We start from the raw sequence: 18,819 nt of genomic DNA on the forward strand, positions 1-18,819 counted from the left end.
ATTTGTCATCCTGTTCTGTGATTACATACCCACCATCCCACCTGCTGCACACTGTTTCAGCTTTGATATCTACTACATCATTTTAAAATCACATAGACTGATGTCAAATCCATAGCATGCCATTAGCTTTGTTTTGTTTTTATATCAGCAAAAACCATGCTGATATCAACATTGATATCAAAAATTGAAAGTTGATATTATTCTACTAAAGACAAACCAAGATAAAGTTACACTATATTTCAGCTTAACGTTCAGCACTTCATAACTGCTCATCAGAATATAGAATTTAAAGTCTGATCTTGTCAAACAAAGGCTGATTTATCCTTTTTTTCCATTTTTAATCAACACAGTTAAGCTTTCCATCCTAATCTCTAATAAAAGCTGCAATAATCGGGAGACAATATAACAAAGACAAGAAATAGGGAGTATAGAATGGGTAGTATCTCCCAGGGCCACCTTATACCAACCTTGCTCTCTCCAGGGAACCTTAAGACTGGATCATATTCTTTTCATCATCTGTGACTGACAGTTAAGTGTTACACCACAGCTAATTAGTTTTCCCCCCTCTAAGATAAAGACTGGGGCATGACGATGTGATTATGATTAATTTTGATAATGGCAAGAAAGGCTAATTGTTTTCAAGGTCACAGGAGTATGCCAGTGGCACTAGCCTGTTTTCCATTCATGAGTGAAGTAGCAGAGGTTTTACTTTCATGACATTACAAGAAGAATCGTTTTCAGGACTCAGTGGAAAAAACGTCTGCAGTTCAACGCTTGTCAGGTTGACATCATTCGGATTATTCATTTCAAATGTTTAAACTCTAAACCAAACACTGGCTTCATAGCTTTACCATCAACACAATTGCCAAATGCAAATTTGCACATGGATTCATAACATATTTGTTATATATTGTTGTACTGTATTCATTAGAGGTTGGCTACACACAATCCACAATAAGAAACCATTTATAGAATGAGCCTCAAATTATATTTTGTCACATAAATCACTTTTATATGTTCCTCAGTAGCTCTTGGGGCATTAACATCTGTGAATATTCCTGATAATTTCTCTCTCTCTTGTTTATGCCTATATAGTTTCAAAACTATTTGCAAATAGTGAAAGGAAAACTCCAGAAGCAAATATCAGACCAAAGAAACTCTTAAGTTCAGTCTTGCAATTTGCTTTCACATATCTAAGTTGTTTTTTAAAAAGTATTATTTAATTGTTGCTAAAGGACATTTGTTTTTTGTTATTCCTCTATTTAGCCTCTGGAGCTGTCAATTCCTTAGTGCTCCATAATGAATACATTAAATACAATACAAAGTAATGTATACAACTTTAGTTATTTTGCTATATAACATTATTTCTGTGGGTTATTGCATAGCAGTGGTGTTGTGATAAGAAGAAATGAGAGAAATTAATCAAAATCTATTATAGACGAACCCCCAAACTATATATATTTTTAAAGAGTTTAAAATATAATGTGGACAAACTGCAGACTCATAATACCTGAGAACCTAGCAGATCAACATTAGAATTATCAAAGGTTATGAAAAGCTTACATGCTGAAGTCTTTTTGAAGCTCCATCAGACAAAACTTAGTATTTTCAAGACTGTTTCCTGTATAACTAAAAGATCATGTTTATACTCAAAATGAAATTGGAGCTGCTCCCGAGAGCTTTCAGCTAAACATCATCTCAAGGGAAAATCTGCAGAGCAGGACAGACAAACTGTACCAATGGAGATGGCTGGAACATGTCTGTCGCATGCCACACAACTCGCCTCGTGCCAGCAGTGCGCTGGATACACCTGGTGGCAAACAAACCACGGTTGATCTAAAGACGCCTGGCACAGAAACGTCAAGAAAGCACTGTAAAGCAAAGGACTGACACCCTAAGGAGCTCCCTGACGTGCTGCAGACAAATTCAGGCAGAGATCCCTCGCTTCAAGTAGCAGATAGCACACAGACAGGATGCGTGAGATAGACACTGCAAAACAAAGCTGAACAAGGTAGTTAAGAAGATCCCCTTTCCAGCCATGCTGTTCAGCTTTTATGTTAAATCCCAAGGGTACAATCCTTCAGTATGCTCTGGAAAGGGACACCCAAGACATGCTGATGAGATTCCCAAACTCTCTTCCATTCATGTCAATACAGGAGAAATCTTCTTCCAAACTCTTTTCAAAAGTCTAGCTGCCTTTTTTGAGTTTTCGTGAGTGTGACCCCAGATATTCATGGCATAAAACAATTTCTTTTTTGGGACCTTGGTTTTGTTGGAATAACAGATCTACTCACACCAATCACTCTTGTCAGACTGGTATGATGCAGTATAAGGGCCTTGGAAAGAGCACACACACAACAACAGCCATATTTTTTTTAATGTACGTATGTTGAATCACCATAACCATGACATTTGCTAGAAACAGCTGATGTGACCATTAGTGACTTCATTGAATACTGTGATCTGCGCATATCTCAAAAATGTTAAGTTGCAAGCTATACTCTATAAAGAGTAGAGAGGTAACAGATTTGCAACAGCATTTAGTGTTTAGCTGTACCATTGGATTTTTTCCCTGATAAAACAAACACAATCTGTGAAAATGCATAATCTTGGATGAGCCAAACGCCCACCGAGAACCTGCCCGACTTGATGCCACCAATTCGGACACAGCTTTCACTATGTCCCCTGAATGATTCAGTAAAGGCCCAACAAAAGCAAGAAACATTTCACACAGTCAACAACCAAGTTCATAGAGTAAACCTTTCCTGCTACTGAGAGCCAACTTGTCACATGGCCACATAAATGTCTTGTCTTTTTTTTAAATATTATTTTTATCTGAATATTTTTTACATATGAGCCTACATACACTAAGGTCTATTAAGGAGTCATTTCTTTCGATTTCTGAAGGCATTTATGGATCACAATACACTGTGGAAAATCTATATAGTGTCAAAATGTGTTTGTGTTCTAGTCATCTGAATTTGATGCACTTGATTACCAACGTGTACAGGTTTTAAAAAGATCAATTGTAGGCACCAATTCAACCAAGTCAAAATGTATGAGACATACAATTTGTCAGTTTTATGGCTCTATTCTTTTAGCTTGGTTCTGTAGCAGTTGTACCTGTGTTGTAGCAGTAGAGGTGGTACTGCTCCTTGACCCCCACATCTGCTGAAACTGGACTCGAATCTCAGCAAATGTCTCAATGATGACTGCAATGAAGACATTCTGTAAAAAGAAAAAAAAAAAGAGGACAACGATAGAGTAAGAGCGCTCAGGCTATTCAAAGTCAATGACCAAGTGCAAGCCCATTGCTTGATTTCCTTTCGCTGTCGTGACATTAATTCTCTCATTAGCCAGAGGACATTCTACTAAAAAGGGTAAATCATCATGTTTGTAGGTGAACTATTAGGTTATGTCAATTAACCTTTCGGTGTTCAACGATCTCCAGAAATTATCATGAAAAGTGCAGCAGAGAGAGCCAAGCTCTAACCTTGACAAGCCACGCCAAGAAGAAAATCAGAGTTATAAAGTAGAAGTAGGAGCGCCAGCGAGGGAAACTGTCAATGGCTCTGTACATGAGGAACACCCAGCCTTCCTGCGACGCAGCTTCATACACAGTGAAGATACTCGTGCCTGAGCAAAAACACACAAGAGTCAGAAAGAAGCAGTCAGATGAGAAGCTGATTTCTGAAGAAACAAATGTCAGCATCTGTCTTTCGCTTAACATGTCGATGTCTGTGAACCGCACACCAATTATTATGTTTCCCCCGAAGACTAAGCCATTTAAAAAGATAACAGTTTGAGTTTCTCTTTTTACCTATAATGAGTGTTTACTCTGACAGCTCACAGAGTCCTCATAGTTCTCTTTGTTATAATGACAAGACGGGAAATTCTGTTTGCCAGACTCAAACCCAATCAACTCATCTTTGATGCCTCTAATTAACATAAATTATGTCAGCAGGCCAAGGAAAAATTTAATCTTTGCTGTTTTTCTGATTAACATGCTCTTTGCAAAGGAACTGTCTGTTCTTTTAAGTCTTAGCCAAAGATGATTTTATGGAGAAACACTATTTCAAGTTATTGTAGTGTTTGAAAAAGTAGAGTGAACATTCTCTTTTTTTATTTTTCTGAGGTATATAATATTCTTCTCTGCACAAATTAATCAGTGTTAGATTGGAAACAAGTAGCTGACAACTGTCATCAAAGGTTGAGTTCCCCAGTTAAACTATTACCATTCAAACATACAAGGTGTATCAAAAAGAATCATCCGATTTTAAAGGGCTTTAATTACCCAGCCATTACGTGCGTTTCTCATGGAAAACTTAATATTCAGCCATGCATTTCAAAAATTATTGCAAGATTTTATGTGCATTGCCTTAAAAAAATATAGCCTTTTGAAATTGGATGATTCTTCTTAAAACACTCTGTATATTTCCTCTTGGTGAGAGTCAAGACTTTGTCATGTGACTAACTTATTCCTAACAAACAACTGAATAACATTTTGAATTGCTGAAATGAAATTTCAGCAAAATGGACTAGTGTACAGCATCATTTTTTTCATTTTATTTTTGGATTCAGCCGATCTGTAGGTTTATAACTTTCATTTCCACCAAACTATGTCTCATCCTTTCGTCCCTAGCAGATTACCCAGGCCCTATCTGATAACTAGCATGATTTTTGTTTTTACCTGGAGGGCTGATGTGTTTTCAAAGTGTATTTTTTAAATATTTTTTGAGCTATGTAGAATAGACAAAACAAGGTCATCTTTTCCACAGGTCTTGATCAAATATATGGAAGCCTTGAAGGTGAAATTTTCTAGTTAAATGTTTAGTAACATGTGCTGAAGTTACTCAGTATAGAATTATAATTTTCATTACAGTGTGTATTTTTTGGCCTCCGTAAGAAATTTAAGTTGTAAAATTGTATATATTGTTTAAACAAATAAAAATACACGATAATAAATATTTCTTTATCTGTGTACGTTTGAAGGAATCATTGTGTAGCGCATACCTAGTTCATTGAATCCACTATAACCGAGCTCCTGTCGGCTCAGACCCAGTTCTTTCAGGTCCATACATTTGAAGCCATAAGGACACTGGTAGCCTTCTCCATCAGGGGAGCAATGGGTGTCTGGGATGGTCAAGTTGTTCAATGACACATTGCTTACCAATAAAACAAATACAAAAAAAAAATTACTAGCTCATATCAAAAATGGCAGTGCTTGCAAAAAAGAAAAATGCCTAATAAAAAAGAAAAACAAAGGTTAATGTGTGAATACAATTCCTCTCTTTGTCTTATTGCCACAGGTGTTACCAGGAACAGCTTGATTGGGCTAATGAAAATTAATGCTTTCAAATTGTCTGCACAGACATTCATCCAAATTGTTTATTAGAGGTAGAGAATCAGAGGGAATAATTTATTGCACTATCACAAAGGGCAATCAGAGGCATAGTGGTGAATCCCAATAAAGCTCATTATACCGAGCTGAATAATATCAATGTGTCTTATCTATGATATTCCCTTTCTTGATGACAGAGGAGCGATAAATGAAGCCTGAAAGAAGAGAGAAAATGTCCAGTGAAAAGCAAAAATATTACATTTTGTGAGTGTTATAAGAAATTATTTCTGACTGGTTTTCGGCATCTGTAAATTGATAACACAAAAACATAATGATACCCCTTATTAAAGCATGCTTAAGGTCCTAAAATGCTAGTTTCATCAAACAATTCAAAGTATCTAATAAACTTAGATTTATCACAATGTGTAGTGATGAATAAATGTTATGTTATTTCAAAATAAAATGCATAATTTGTTAGAACCTTTTTTTTGTACTTTAGACTACTCATCAAACCTGGAAACAGTTGTACAGTTGTATATAAAACAGTTATAAAACCTCTACAGAAACAAAAAAGTAACACATATTCAAGTGTTATATCTCATTCAACATCATGATTCATGTCAGGAAGTTCAACAGTGCTGAGGTCATTTGTAGGAAACCTAACATCCATAAAAGGGGACTTTATTCTATTCATATAGTCAAAACCCTTTAATGTCCATATCAGAGAATGCCCCCTGCCATTGTTCCCACAGTTTTCATCAAATCCCATGTGTGTGAAAAGCTAGAGAGCTTGACTTTGTGCCAAGGGCATATGGCAAACAGAGATTAGACACTTCTGCCCACGTGTGACATTTTTCTAAAATTCCCCATTAGATACCCCAATATATATATATATGTATTGGATTTGGAGAAAAAGGAGCTCAGTAGTAAACAAATTAAATGCCCAACTGCCACACCACTTTTGGACTTATATAATACAGATGAATGACAAAGCTATACATGAATATCACAATGCCCTGGTACTATATTTCCTCTTACTAATGGCTAATATATTCTGTGTCCCTGGGGTGCTTAGGAACACATCAGGGAGGAAATGGAGAAGCATAATGCAAAGGCTGGACAATGCAGGAAAATTTTATTATTATAATTACCATTAACTCTGGCTGCAACCTGGGGGTTTAACCATTCCAGTCACTACCAAAACTTTTGTCTCCAAAAGCATTATTCTAATTAAAAGTTTTCTCCTTTGACACTTTGCACTCAGTGTTTATATGATCTTTAACAAAGACACTTAGCGTAGGTATCTTCTAATTTCTGGAGAGACGATAGTTTAGTCCAAAAAAAGTAAAAAAGTTTATATCGGACTTGATAATCCAAAAAAAGCATCCAATGTTACATTTATTTAATCATTCGTTCTTACCCGATTGTATCATTAGTAACGCAGTGATAGTTGAACGTTCCAAACATTTGAACCCCCAGAATTCCGTAGAGCAGGAGAAAAAACAGTAGGAATATTGACACACTCCAAATCTGTTCCCCGGATCGCCTGCAATGCAAAATAGTACAGAAAGAGATATCTATGAGATATATTTCACATGTACAAAGACCATATGTAATGGAAACGCTTACGACAGTATTTTACTTCAGAATGTTAGTGATGCGGGAGCGAGGAAGCTCAAAGCGAAAGTAGATCCTGAAGGCCCTTATCATGATAAGCGCGCGGGGGATTCTCAGCATTCCCCATGGAGACATCTGATCTACAAGCTCTGCTATTTCAAAGACCTAAAACAACAATAAATTGATTATTAATAATTTTAATACATACTAATGCATGGCATTATGACAAGCTGCACAAGCACCTGCAGAAAAGTGCAATATATTCAAAAACAAAAAGTTGCAAGACACCTGCAGAACCAGGGACACCCAGATGAAAAATACCATGAATCCATCAAACATACACCAGCGGTCCTTCACATAGGAGTTATCCCCCTGTACGGAGACAGAAACAAAGGAGCAACAGTTAAAAGACCAAAGCCTTAAAAAGCAGGAAATACTAACATAAGTTAATAAATGAGACAAATATAACCAGCATCATTCTTCAAGGCCATATTTTCTTTGAATATATTACATTACAATTACATTCTAGGTTGTTTCATGGATAATCTTTATGGAAAAATTCAAGCATTCCCCTCACCTTGGGAAAGTCTGCTGCAGAAAGCTTTTATTGTGATAGAAAATGTTTGTGTGAGTTCAAAGTAATGGCAATATTCAAGAAATACAGAACGTGAAAATATTGTCCCCATTTTGACAAACTAACCACAAATTTCAAACCTATTTTCAATCATTAAGCCCCTGAGGTGTGAACAAACTGAAATGCCAAGGGGGGCCAGCTAAATGGGTATACTTAATTACCGCTTCCAGACAGAGAGGGAGAGTCTGTTAGGAGCTCTTAGGGGTCTTGCACAGGAAGAAAGACTGCAAATACTAGGGTGTGTTCGGAAACACTTTACAGATAAGGACCATCTTTGATTAAACACACTGCTGACAAGAACAAAAGCATGCAATTACTTTACCACACTAAGAAGATCATGTACTTTGGGCAGTAATTTTCCACAGCTAGCTTAAAACTACATATCCACAGTACCATACTTTAAAACAGAAATTACTTAAGCCTAAGATGTCATATCTGCATCATTTATAAAAGTTTATTTCAGATCAGATAGGAAAATTGGAAAACACCATCCTGATTTCAAGACAAAGAATGGAATTCGGCTATCAATAATAACTAAAAGAAACACTACAAGTAAGAAGCAGAAATGTTTCTGTTCTGCTTGAAGTGCACATTTACGTCCAGAGCTAAAACATTTAAATAAAGATAAAGAAGTATCTGATTTTGCAGAAGAATCCCAAATGTAAGACTGTTAGTATTTTATGTAATTCTGGTAACAATATATGATTAGTCAGGTCAGTCAGATTTCTTTCGGTTCAGTGGCTGACTGACCTTTTTGTCGTCAACTTTCTGTTGTAATATATTTTTTATTGCTTGCATAAGGGAACATTTCTGCTAAAGCTGCTGAATCTGGTCTTCTGTGGAAAACAACTTCTTTGGTACCCCTGTAACTGGACTAGCAACAGAGTCTGCCTCTATTGTCTTCAGAAATATAAAGTTTGATGGTGCTGGAGCACAACCAAAACTATTGAAAGAGCATACAATGAGCTTCATCTCACTGCCTTTGAAATGAAGATGGGAACCAGATCTGCAACCGCTCACAGTCAGTGAGTGACTTTCGTGCATCGAGACGGTGATAAAATACCAGTAAGGAGTCAGTCTGCTATCAGTTGTGACTGAATGGGCTCAAGCATGCAAATCAACAAATACTCCAAATCTGTTGCTGTCTGTTGCAAATCTGTTGCCATCTACACAGAAATTCACATATACTTACATTTAGAGTCCATAAGGACCTCTTAGATTTGAAACAGAAATTCAAACATTCCTCCACAAATAGTGACTTAGTTGCTGCAGGATGGCAATTTAACTGCAAAAACTTTATTTATTTTTTTTACAGAAATATAACCAGAAAACAGCCAGTGGGCAACCAGATGAGTTGAGCCCCATACTGCAAAGAGACATGCTGACTCAGAATGATTGCAATGTGCTGGCAATATGTCTAATTTCGAAATTAGACAGCAATTGTTTACAAACCTTCACCAATCTGACTGAGAATGATTTAGGTCAGCGACTATTTGAAGACAGGTAGCCTCCCACATAAGAGGCCTCCCACCTCGCAACCGAAAGTGGTCACCCAGGGGGGTTGAAGGTGTTGCATGCTCAGCCTCTGCGAGACCAGTTGCTCACTGCAGCTACTCACAATCTGTTACCCAAAAGAATTCAGTGCAGTCACTGAGCAACCACTAGTCACAAGGAGGTCATCTTCATATTTTAGCTATAGTGTGACTGTATAACCATAATGTACATGGGACAGAAAGAGGGGCTAATCACATGTTATTATACCACATAACTTTCAACCACAGTTCACTGCAAACCTTCAAAAATATCACGATCACAGAGAAACAGATTGACAGATTTGAAAAATGTACAAATAAAGTCTCATTTGTTGTCACTCCAATCACTTGCATCAAAGTTGTGAATAGTTTTTAAAAAAAATAAAGAAATATTATTAGTCATAATTTATTTGGCAGTAACGGTCTGAGATTAAAAAAAACAAACAAACAACACCTGCCATTTTTCTGGGGTTGCTAGTCATTTACTGCTACTGCTCACAGAATTTCACTGACACTCTCTCGTGGCCATGATGCAGCAGCTACCTTAATGATTCCTCTGATGTGCATCTTGGCGATCATCTCAGCAGTGTAGAGAAACATGAGCAGTGTGTCCAGCGTGAATGTCACATATTGCAGCGGAGGGTAATGCTCGAACGTCTTTGGGGTGTTCATGCACACAGAGATGACACTGATGATGGCACAGGCTCGCAGCAGAGAGTGCACCCACTGATGGAAGGAAACAACAAAGGAAATAATTCCAAAAATGAGCCTTAATATCTTTCTGTATTCTTAATGTTGTCCTTAGCCAGACACACGCGTACACTCACTGGTTTATTTATCCAGAAAATGTCAGCACTGTCCGCGAGGGTCTCATCTGGCCCAAAGTCAGTCATGGGCTGGGCCTCGACCCGTGAGCTCTGTTTCCTCTTCAGCATGCTGGGGCTTGCTGTGCTATACAAAGAGTGGATCTGACACAGGGAGGGAGGCAGACCACACAATGACCAAAGATAAACAAGGAACAGGGGAATACTCTGGCTGCATCCAAGTCTGGGCAGTGGCACTACAACTTTTTCAAAACTTTAATCATATCATTATAATATAAAAATTTATTTAAGACATACTTAAAAAAGTGCAGGTGCAAGGCACTTGGCCTGCCAACAATCACTATACCTCTTAAAAATGTACATAGTTAACCAATGCAGAAATCTAGTGTATTAAATAGTAGTAAATGAGACGTGTATCAGGAGTGGCTTCTGGGTGTTTTTACATGTAGCATCAAAATTTCCTGCAATGTCTAGTCCGAAGAGTAAACTTCCCTGACTTGAATTGCCAGAGCAGATTTTTGGTGATTAAAACTGAATGCGTTGCATTGTTGAATGGCCACCGTGATACACAACGCAGCACACATGGAACACAGAACAAGTGTATTACGTTGGAACAGCTCCAGTAACTTACCATTTGAAAAGATCACGCATGATCTTCCCTGTATCGAACACCAAAGTGCCAGTAAAATATGCTGTACATTGTCCGGGGGTGTGACCAAGTGTTACCTGTGCATGTCAGCATTTGTTTGTATCTTTGTGCGAATGTATGTATGCAGAAAAAAGAAAACTTTACAGGCCATTTTAACCTAAGAACACAAGAAAAAATGACACTCTGAATGGAGACAAAGCGCACATACCAAAGGGAAAAGTAAAGCTGAAATTGCTCCAGCACTGCACATAACATGCGATCAGGCATACCCTGTAAATAACACACAACAGTTAGTCAACATTATGGCTTATATGGTATACAGTACACTACCCACATCTACAGTACGCTCATAAAGACAGGAATGCCCACCACGTCTGACATCAAGGCATATATGCGACACACTCTGTGAGTGAGTGAGTGAGGTGTTGTGGAAAAAGAAGATGGGGTGGAAGAGGACCACGGGGACTCACTGTGAGGCTCCTCATTGGTGCGTTCATCCCCAGGTCACAGAGGGGTGGAGAAACCAACCAGAGAGACAGACTAGAGATGCAAAAAGGAGATTGTCCTAAAGGCCTTGAGGTCCTGCGGCAGCAATCAGTGAACGGTAGCAATCATAAGAGCAGTAAAAAGGGATAAGAAAACATTTTTATGTCATATTCGGCACATATTTTAAAAACACAATGTCAATTTTAGAGTAAGTCAGTTAAGCTGACTGAACAGAGATGAAAAGAAAAAGCATGTCTTGCACTTGTGTGTGTGTGTGTGCGCGCACACACATATGTGTGCATGTAAAACAGCTAACAGCATATGCAAATGCAACAACAGCTGCTGCCCCAATGACTTGATTACATTACATTTTGACTTGACCTTTGCTGGCTGACATATGATGCAAAAAATATGTAAACATACTTTGATGATTAAATAAAAATTGTAAAAAATCTCCTCTTTGAAACAGAACTCTAAGTTAGGATTGGAACGAAGGCAGAACAATGTAACGGTATCACATCCTTGTTTCCTTTTTATGCCCCCACCAAGAAAAGAAACTGTCCATCCATGCTACAAACCCCATGTAGTTAGAAGCAATTTCCCAGTGTAATTGCTACACTTAACATATGCAGATGGAGACGTGAGGAAGAGTGAAAACAAAATTACAGGGTCTAAGTGCTATTATGTGGGAGTATAGGTGGCATAGACTGCAATTACTTTCCCATTTGGAGAAAGGACATGTTCCTCACAGGAAAAAATGTGATCTCTGGGCACATTAATTGTAACTGTGAGTATTTGTTTGAGTATGCAAACTTTCTTTGTTGAACTTCTATTTTTGAGTGCATTTTGAGAGCAGCATCTTCTTTCAAGACACAAGAAATACTTTTGTAGATGTGGGCATGCAGGTCATTTGTTCAATTCTTTATCTCTTAACCATAACCTACAATGATACTCAGGTATTCATAGCTGCTCTAGCACAAATCCCCTGTATGGTTGCTTATGAAAAAGTTTTTTTTAAGTTAGTGGCACTTTTCATATAGTGTCTTTGATTTTTCTGAAAATCGACAGTGCCCCTTATAATCCCGTGTGCCTTATGTATGAATTCTGGTTGTGTTTACTGACCTCGAAATGATTTTATGTGGTACACGGCGCTGGAAAATGTTTTAGTACGACTTTGCTAAGCTACGAACCTGCTCCGCTTGATGGGCATTACGGCTATCGTAGGCAGGAGCCTCGTGGAGTGATACGTACTGTGCTTCCACATAATATTACCGTATTGTGTGTGTATAACCTCTTTTTAAGTTTTGTGGATATTATACATGGTTACGCTGAGGATATGTCAGCCAATTTCCACTGGGAATGCCTTTTGGTTAAACTGTCAGCAAGGAATTTGCATTTGCACTGTTAAATCTTTATATAAATTTAATGCATATAAAAAACAGCTGCTTGTTTAAGTGAAAATACGTTGATTTTTTTTTTTTTTTTTGGCACGAATAAAGTTGTGGAGTTGTAAAGTATTTTGTCTAGTGTCAATTATATCGTCAGTTATATCGTTATCGCAAATTTTCAAATGTATATCGTGATAAATATTTTTGGTCATATCGCCCTGCTCTAATCCAGACATGATTGAAGTACAGACTTTCAGCTTTAATTCAAGATGTTTAGCAAAATAAATGCCTTAACTGTTCAGGAATTACAGACCTTTTTATACATACAATAACCCCACATTGTCAGAAGCTCTAAAGTAACTGGACAATTGACTGACAAACAGTTTCACGACCAGTTGAGGCCCATCCCCTTGTTATTCTCTGAAAAAATACTACTACAACATGAGGTCCAAAGACTTGTTGATATAAGTTAAAGAGGCAGTCATTAAACTGAAAAAGCCAAACGAACCTATCGGAGAGCTATGCGGTAAACACATAACAAATGGTCAAATCAAAAAAGTGGTAGGATTTCCATGGTTAAGAACAAGCCCTTCACAACATGAAGCAAAGTCACGGACACTCTTGAGGAGGTCATTATCAAAGTCTGCACTAGGGCCAAATAGCCTTATAACTGTATTACGATAGTTCAAGAAAATTTGCAATCACAATATTTCTGATGATACAGGGAAAAAAAATGCAGAACAGTGTTTTATTGGCACTTGCAGCTTGGAGGAAGCTGAATTTATAAGTGTAAGTAAATGAAGGCCATTTCCCATCCTTGTTTTCAAATGAGCCACTGTTATTTTTTTCCACCCTTCCTAATATGAAGTGTCAATTTTATGGAACAAGGTGTGAGCAGCAGAAGCATGATAGTGCAATAGTGACACACCATAAGTCAAATGTAAGCACAGAAGTATATTAGGCAGTGTTTTTCCCAGAAATTGTAAGTAAAAAAAATCACTGCTTATGACTTTAGTTTAACAATAACTAAAGTAAGCCACCTAACTCTTCAGTAGCTGCACAATATTGTCACACAAAACTAAAAAATATTTTCTGCCTGGGTTGTTGTAGTTTGCCATGGATCTTGAAAAGCCATGCTTTTCCACGGTTTCTGAGTTCCATCCCGTTTGCTCTTCCTGTCATATGAAGCGCAGCTAGCTAATTTTTGCAGCAATGACACGTAGAGTTTCTTGTTTATATTGGGTCGCACATCACCAGCTATTAGTACCTTCTTCTTTGTTGCCTAGTTGTAATCAATCGTGCGTTTTCGCCTTAAGCCTTGTCTGGAACAATTTTCTTGCATATTTTGCAAAGCAATGTGGGTTTTTTTTGGAGGTTGCTGAAGTAGCTCCATATTTACATACTAAATCATTACCAGAGGTTGACACTTGGCTCTTGCTCTCAGACATGCCTGGCTCTGTCTCGTTGTTGTGCACACTAGGGAATGTAAATGCAGTGATATCACTATATAGCATTTTTATGTTCTGTAAAAAATTATACCGGTATTATTGATGACAAGACAACATAGACTACAATCAAGAGACACCTTCATTGAAGTAAAAATAAAGTGGGACTGGGCCACTAGTGTTTATTGATATTGTGACTGCTGACAGCAGTAGTAGGGTGAATTGTGAAGTGTACAGGGCTTTACTCTGAGCTCAGATTCACAGGGTTGAGCTTTTTAACCACCTCTAGTTAAAAAGCTCAACTTATCCATTTAAGCTTCCCATTGCAAATGGATAAAAGCATACTGCAGAAAGCAAACTATGAGTGTCACAAGGGAAAGAACTGGGATATTCATTAATTACCAAGTCAGTTACCTGTGTTCAGTCCTACAGAGCATATTTTTCACTTACTGATTGACAAAACTAAACGTAGAGAGACCTACAAACAAGCAGCAAATGAAAGCAGCTGCAGCAGCCTTAGTAGAGCATCTTAACAGAGGGAATGCAGCAGTTGGTGTTGTCCATGGATTCTAGATTTCAGACATTCATTAACTGAACAGGATTTTCATCCAAGTATTAAAAATAGCCCTGATATTTAAAATGATGTTAGTTTGTCCAATTAATTTTGGGCCTCTCAAATAGGGGCGTTTGTTTAAAACTGGCTGTAGTTCCCTAATGCTGTACTTTTGTGAAGTACCTCTTGAATTAAAGCTGAAAGTCACCTCAATCAAATCTTGATTATTGATTTTAAAGCCACTTGGTGTAAAGAGGCAAAATTTAAAAAAAAAAATGTGTTACTATACAAAAAATATACAGACCTAACTGTATACCAAATGCATAAAATGAGCTAAAAGGCAGACTTTAAAAATACATTTTATGAAGGAGTTTAACAGTATTTAAACCTTTCATTTACTCACTGCATCAGTTTGTATTTTTTTTCTATTTCACAAAGCTCCCACAAGGGCAGCGATTACAGCCTTGATTAAGTTAAATTAATGCTATACCTTCAAATGAATTCCCCAAACAGTTCCAAGCTAAGATTCTCACTACTTTGTCTTGCATACAAAGCCAAAGTGATCAGAAAAGCAAATTCAAAGGAATGCTGACAATTTAGGTCAAACCTTCACAACTATTCAGTGGTAGGCCAGTAGTGTGGGTATATTTAAAATGAGACTGACAAAAGCTCAAAGTGGTGACAATGAAAAGTAAAGTGGTAAGCCATTACAGTAAAAACAAAGACCTAAAAGACACTCCAGTGCTTGACACATATGAAACAGCTGGCTCTGCAGGATGATAAATGTGTAACTACTACTATGAGTGACCCACTTCACATTTCAAACTCGCATTCATCTTTTTCAGAAATAGTGTATGCTGATACAGACGTTAAATATTGTGATTTTTGATGTCAACATTAAAAAAAAAAAAATCACATAGCACTTAGTATGTCACCTAATGACTGATTGTATTCAAATGCATTCCAAAGGGCTGCACAGATTAGCATCAGTAGCAGCCAAAAGTTGTGTGACGTTGGGCTTTTTTGCAAATAAACTGACATTTTCCAATTTCAGTAGCTGGTGTTTATCTGCTTTGCCAGATCAAATCAATGGATAGATGTTGCAAGATAGTGCCGTGAAAACTGAACATTTACAGGGATTACAGGGATTACAGCAAAATGAAAATGAACAAATTTATATTGGCCCAGTTGTTTAAACGAGTGGATCCCCAGGATGCCAATGTTCATATAATGTTTGTAGCATTTCTCCTTCGTTTTAAGGTTTCTTCTTGAAAACATAACTGCACAAACTGTGATGAGGTGCTTATATAACCTTGAAAATGTTCTAATTAATCGATGTAAGAGAACGAACACCTGGATCAGGTTTCCTGATTGGGAACCACGAGGGGCTCACGAGCAACTGTGAAATCCTAAAACCATTTCAGGAAAGCCACTGACAGGCTGCAGCATATGACCGATCCCACGTCGTGTAAAATGGTTGTCAAACCGCTGGATATCCATACTATGACTGAAAGCTGAATGAATGACGTCGGAAGAGCAAAGGTTACTATGGAAACGAATATGAGCAGCTGCTATAGGTGCAAAAACAAGCTAAATACAACAATATACATGAATATGTTCAAGCATAGGGCCTACATGAAGCTATATAATACGTAACAACCTGACCACGTGACAGTGTAGCAAATACACTGCAATGTTTGACGAGGGCCTACTCCGGAGGATGAGATTTTCCTCACTTCCTGGAGGACCAGTAAGCTAGCGCGCGGCTGCACCTAGCCTCAGACGCATCCTAAAAACGCAACTGCTGAAAGTGACTGGCGACGGGTGGAGAAGCAGAGAAAAGAAACACGTTGAATCACTTACGAGAGGAGGGTTTCTTTTATCTGCCGCGTCCAGCGTTGTCCATGACATCAGCTGTTTTCCGGCTGTGTTGGGATCGTATGGAGAACGCGGGAGCGCGCAGGTAGCAATCACATCAACAGCACTAGTGCGTGCTGCGGAGGCGCGCAGCCGTTTCCGTGGTAACAGTTTAAGATCGCCATGCTGCTCTATCACATCATACAAGTATATTTATTTGCATTAATGGTAATCGCTTGATACGCAGTTAATTTGAACAGACTATATTATTATTATTACTATTATTATTGTTGTTGTTGTTGTTGTGAATAGTTGGCAAAGCTTGTCTATGAGAGATTTGCTCAAAGACGGTAAAAAATGCAGCGACAGTTGTCTGAAGATAGGTCTGTCCTAACAATTAATTAAATTTAATGTGCATTTTACATTTAACAATGGATAACTATCACAATGTACATTTCAAATTCCTTTAATTTTAAATATGATTATATTGTCTATTCTGTAAAATAGTCAGATGTCTATTCTTATTAATGTACAGAATTCACCTGCTTGCTGCTACTACTGCACATTCACCCAATGTATATACTATATATGTAATGTTCTTCCTCCTGAAAGAATACAACCATTGGATATGTATTAAATCACAACTGTGCTCTTCATGTTATAGAAAGTAAAAGACAAAAGTGGAAAACTTGGGTTTCTTACTAAATTTCTGTAATATATCAAGTGACCTGCCTTCACCTGATTTGATATTGCATGGGTGGGTATTGTCCAAACGTGGGTGTAGTTTCAGTCGTAGTAAATTCAGTAACTGAGGTGCAAATTGGTTTTAACCAAAATATCTTTTTGCCATTTAGTTGCTTGAAATCACCCAGGGGTGCTGCAGTATCTTGTAGAACCGGTTGATTATTTGCCATTGATGTGCATTGTTGTTAAATATAATCTTCTGAATTGCTCTAGTAGGGAAATTTAGCCTGCTAATCACTTCATTCTATTTCAGTATTTTAATGAGCCATGATAGTGTGATATTGACCTGAACCCCATCTGAGCAACCAATATATGTATCATGCGCTACATTTTGTTTTGGCATTGTATGAGCCATATTTAGTGGGGCATCTGGATTACATGCAGAGATTCAGGTGTCTTGTTGAGCCACTTAAAACTGACCTATGACTCATTCAAAGGATAAACCAGTGTTGTGTCTACGCATAATTTAACAGCATAACAGACAAATAACCCATTTTATGGGTTATTTGTATTTTTAGGCACTTTTTATTAGCAACCTGTCATAAAACACATAAGTCATTCCGATTTATTTAGTCAAATCTGCTAAAAATGTCAACGATAACAGTTCAACAGGCATAATATAGCATTTTTGCACAAACAAGACGAATTCCAAAGAGCTGTTAGCCCAACATGTCAGTCCTAAAAACTATGTGCAGTAGTTCAACAGTATCTTAAGTGATATCCTTAAGAAATGGGGAAAAAATCCAGCAAAGACACAAGACATGAGAAATCCATCTGACTCTTGAGTTGACCCATCTACTCTTTATTGATGAAATGGTCTCTGTGGAAGGACTGAAAATAATTAGCAACAGGTCTTATGGAGGGATGAATTCAAATTAAAAAGTTTGGATCAAAATTGTTGTCAATATGTATGACGGAGGTTCAACAGTGTAAATCTGTAAAACACAGTGGTTTTATTATGGTTTGTGAGTGCATTTGCTGTGAGTCAGTGGTGTCAACATTGAACTGAATTATGAACGCAGAAAACTGTGGTCAGATTTTTATCCACCATACAGTATCATCTGGAAAGAGTCTGATTGACAAGGGCTTTATTTTTCAGTATGGCAATGATCACAAACTCCATGCCAATGTAGCAAAAGCATACCTGGATAGAAAAAACACACTATGGAACACTATGAGTATGGATTAGCCTCCCCAGAGTCTGAAACTCAACATTATTGAAGCAGTGTGGGATCATCTTGACAGAAAACAGAACAAAAGGAAAAGGCAGCCAACATCCACAGGAGAGCTTCAAGAAGCCTGGAGAACTATTCCTGAAGACTATTACAAGAAAACTTGTCTAAGAAAGTTCAGGCTATGTTGAAGAATAAAGATAGTCATACCAAATATTGACTTTGCAGCTCGTTAGAACTGTATAAATTCTGTTTGTGCTTTATGTACTGTATTTCCATTTGTGTTTACATATGTTTCAATAAATCACTGCACCTATATCCAGTGTTCCTCATGGGAGGTGGCTCAAAACTGTTATGCAGTACCCTAAGTACTTCTCTGTTATGCTACTTTCTGTTTCTATTCTACTGTTATTTTGTACAAAACATTGAATATCGTGTACTATACCATTTATTTAAAGCCTTAATTCCCTGTCATTTTGGAGGTAAATAACATTATTATAGATAAAGCTACCACGCAATAAAAAAATTGGAACCATGCTAACAATTCACCATATACTGAAATATACCTGTTTGCCAG

General features: G+C 37.5%; 1 protein-coding gene across 2 annotated transcripts in view; it reads right to left on the bottom strand.

The window, feature by feature from the left end:
* nalcn (sodium leak channel, non-selective) overlaps positions 1–16,443 on the bottom strand; it is a 68,359-nt gene extending 51,916 nt beyond the window's left edge. The window contains exons 1-11 of one of the 2 annotated variants that reach the window (XM_080902698.1): positions 16,333–16,443; positions 11,068–11,179; positions 10,806–10,867; positions 9,952–10,092; positions 9,668–9,850; positions 7,247–7,330; positions 6,984–7,123; positions 6,762–6,887; positions 5,014–5,165; positions 3,494–3,636; positions 3,124–3,228 (exon numbers count right to left, since the gene is read on the bottom strand). In XM_080902698.1, the coding sequence (XP_080758824.1) occupies positions 3,124–3,228; positions 3,494–3,636; positions 5,014–5,165; positions 6,762–6,887; positions 6,984–7,123; positions 7,247–7,330; positions 9,668–9,850; positions 9,952–10,092; positions 10,806–10,847 (1,116 nt within the window). In that variant the 5' untranslated portion in view covers positions 10,848–10,867; positions 11,068–11,179; positions 16,333–16,443. The remainder of the gene's footprint in view (positions 1–3,123; positions 3,229–3,493; positions 3,637–5,013; positions 5,166–6,761; positions 6,888–6,983; positions 7,124–7,246; positions 7,331–9,667; positions 9,851–9,951; positions 10,093–10,805; positions 10,868–11,067; positions 11,180–16,332) is intronic. The other variant, XM_080902699.1, reaches the window with a different exon arrangement.
* Positions 16,444–18,819: the final 2,376 nt, after the last annotated feature.

Source organism: Rhamphochromis sp. 'chilingali' (genome assembly GCF_963969265.1).
Source record: "Rhamphochromis sp. 'chilingali' genome assembly, chromosome: 14".
NCBI classification, from domain to species: Eukaryota; Metazoa; Chordata; class Actinopteri; order Cichliformes; family Cichlidae; genus Rhamphochromis; species Rhamphochromis sp. 'chilingali'.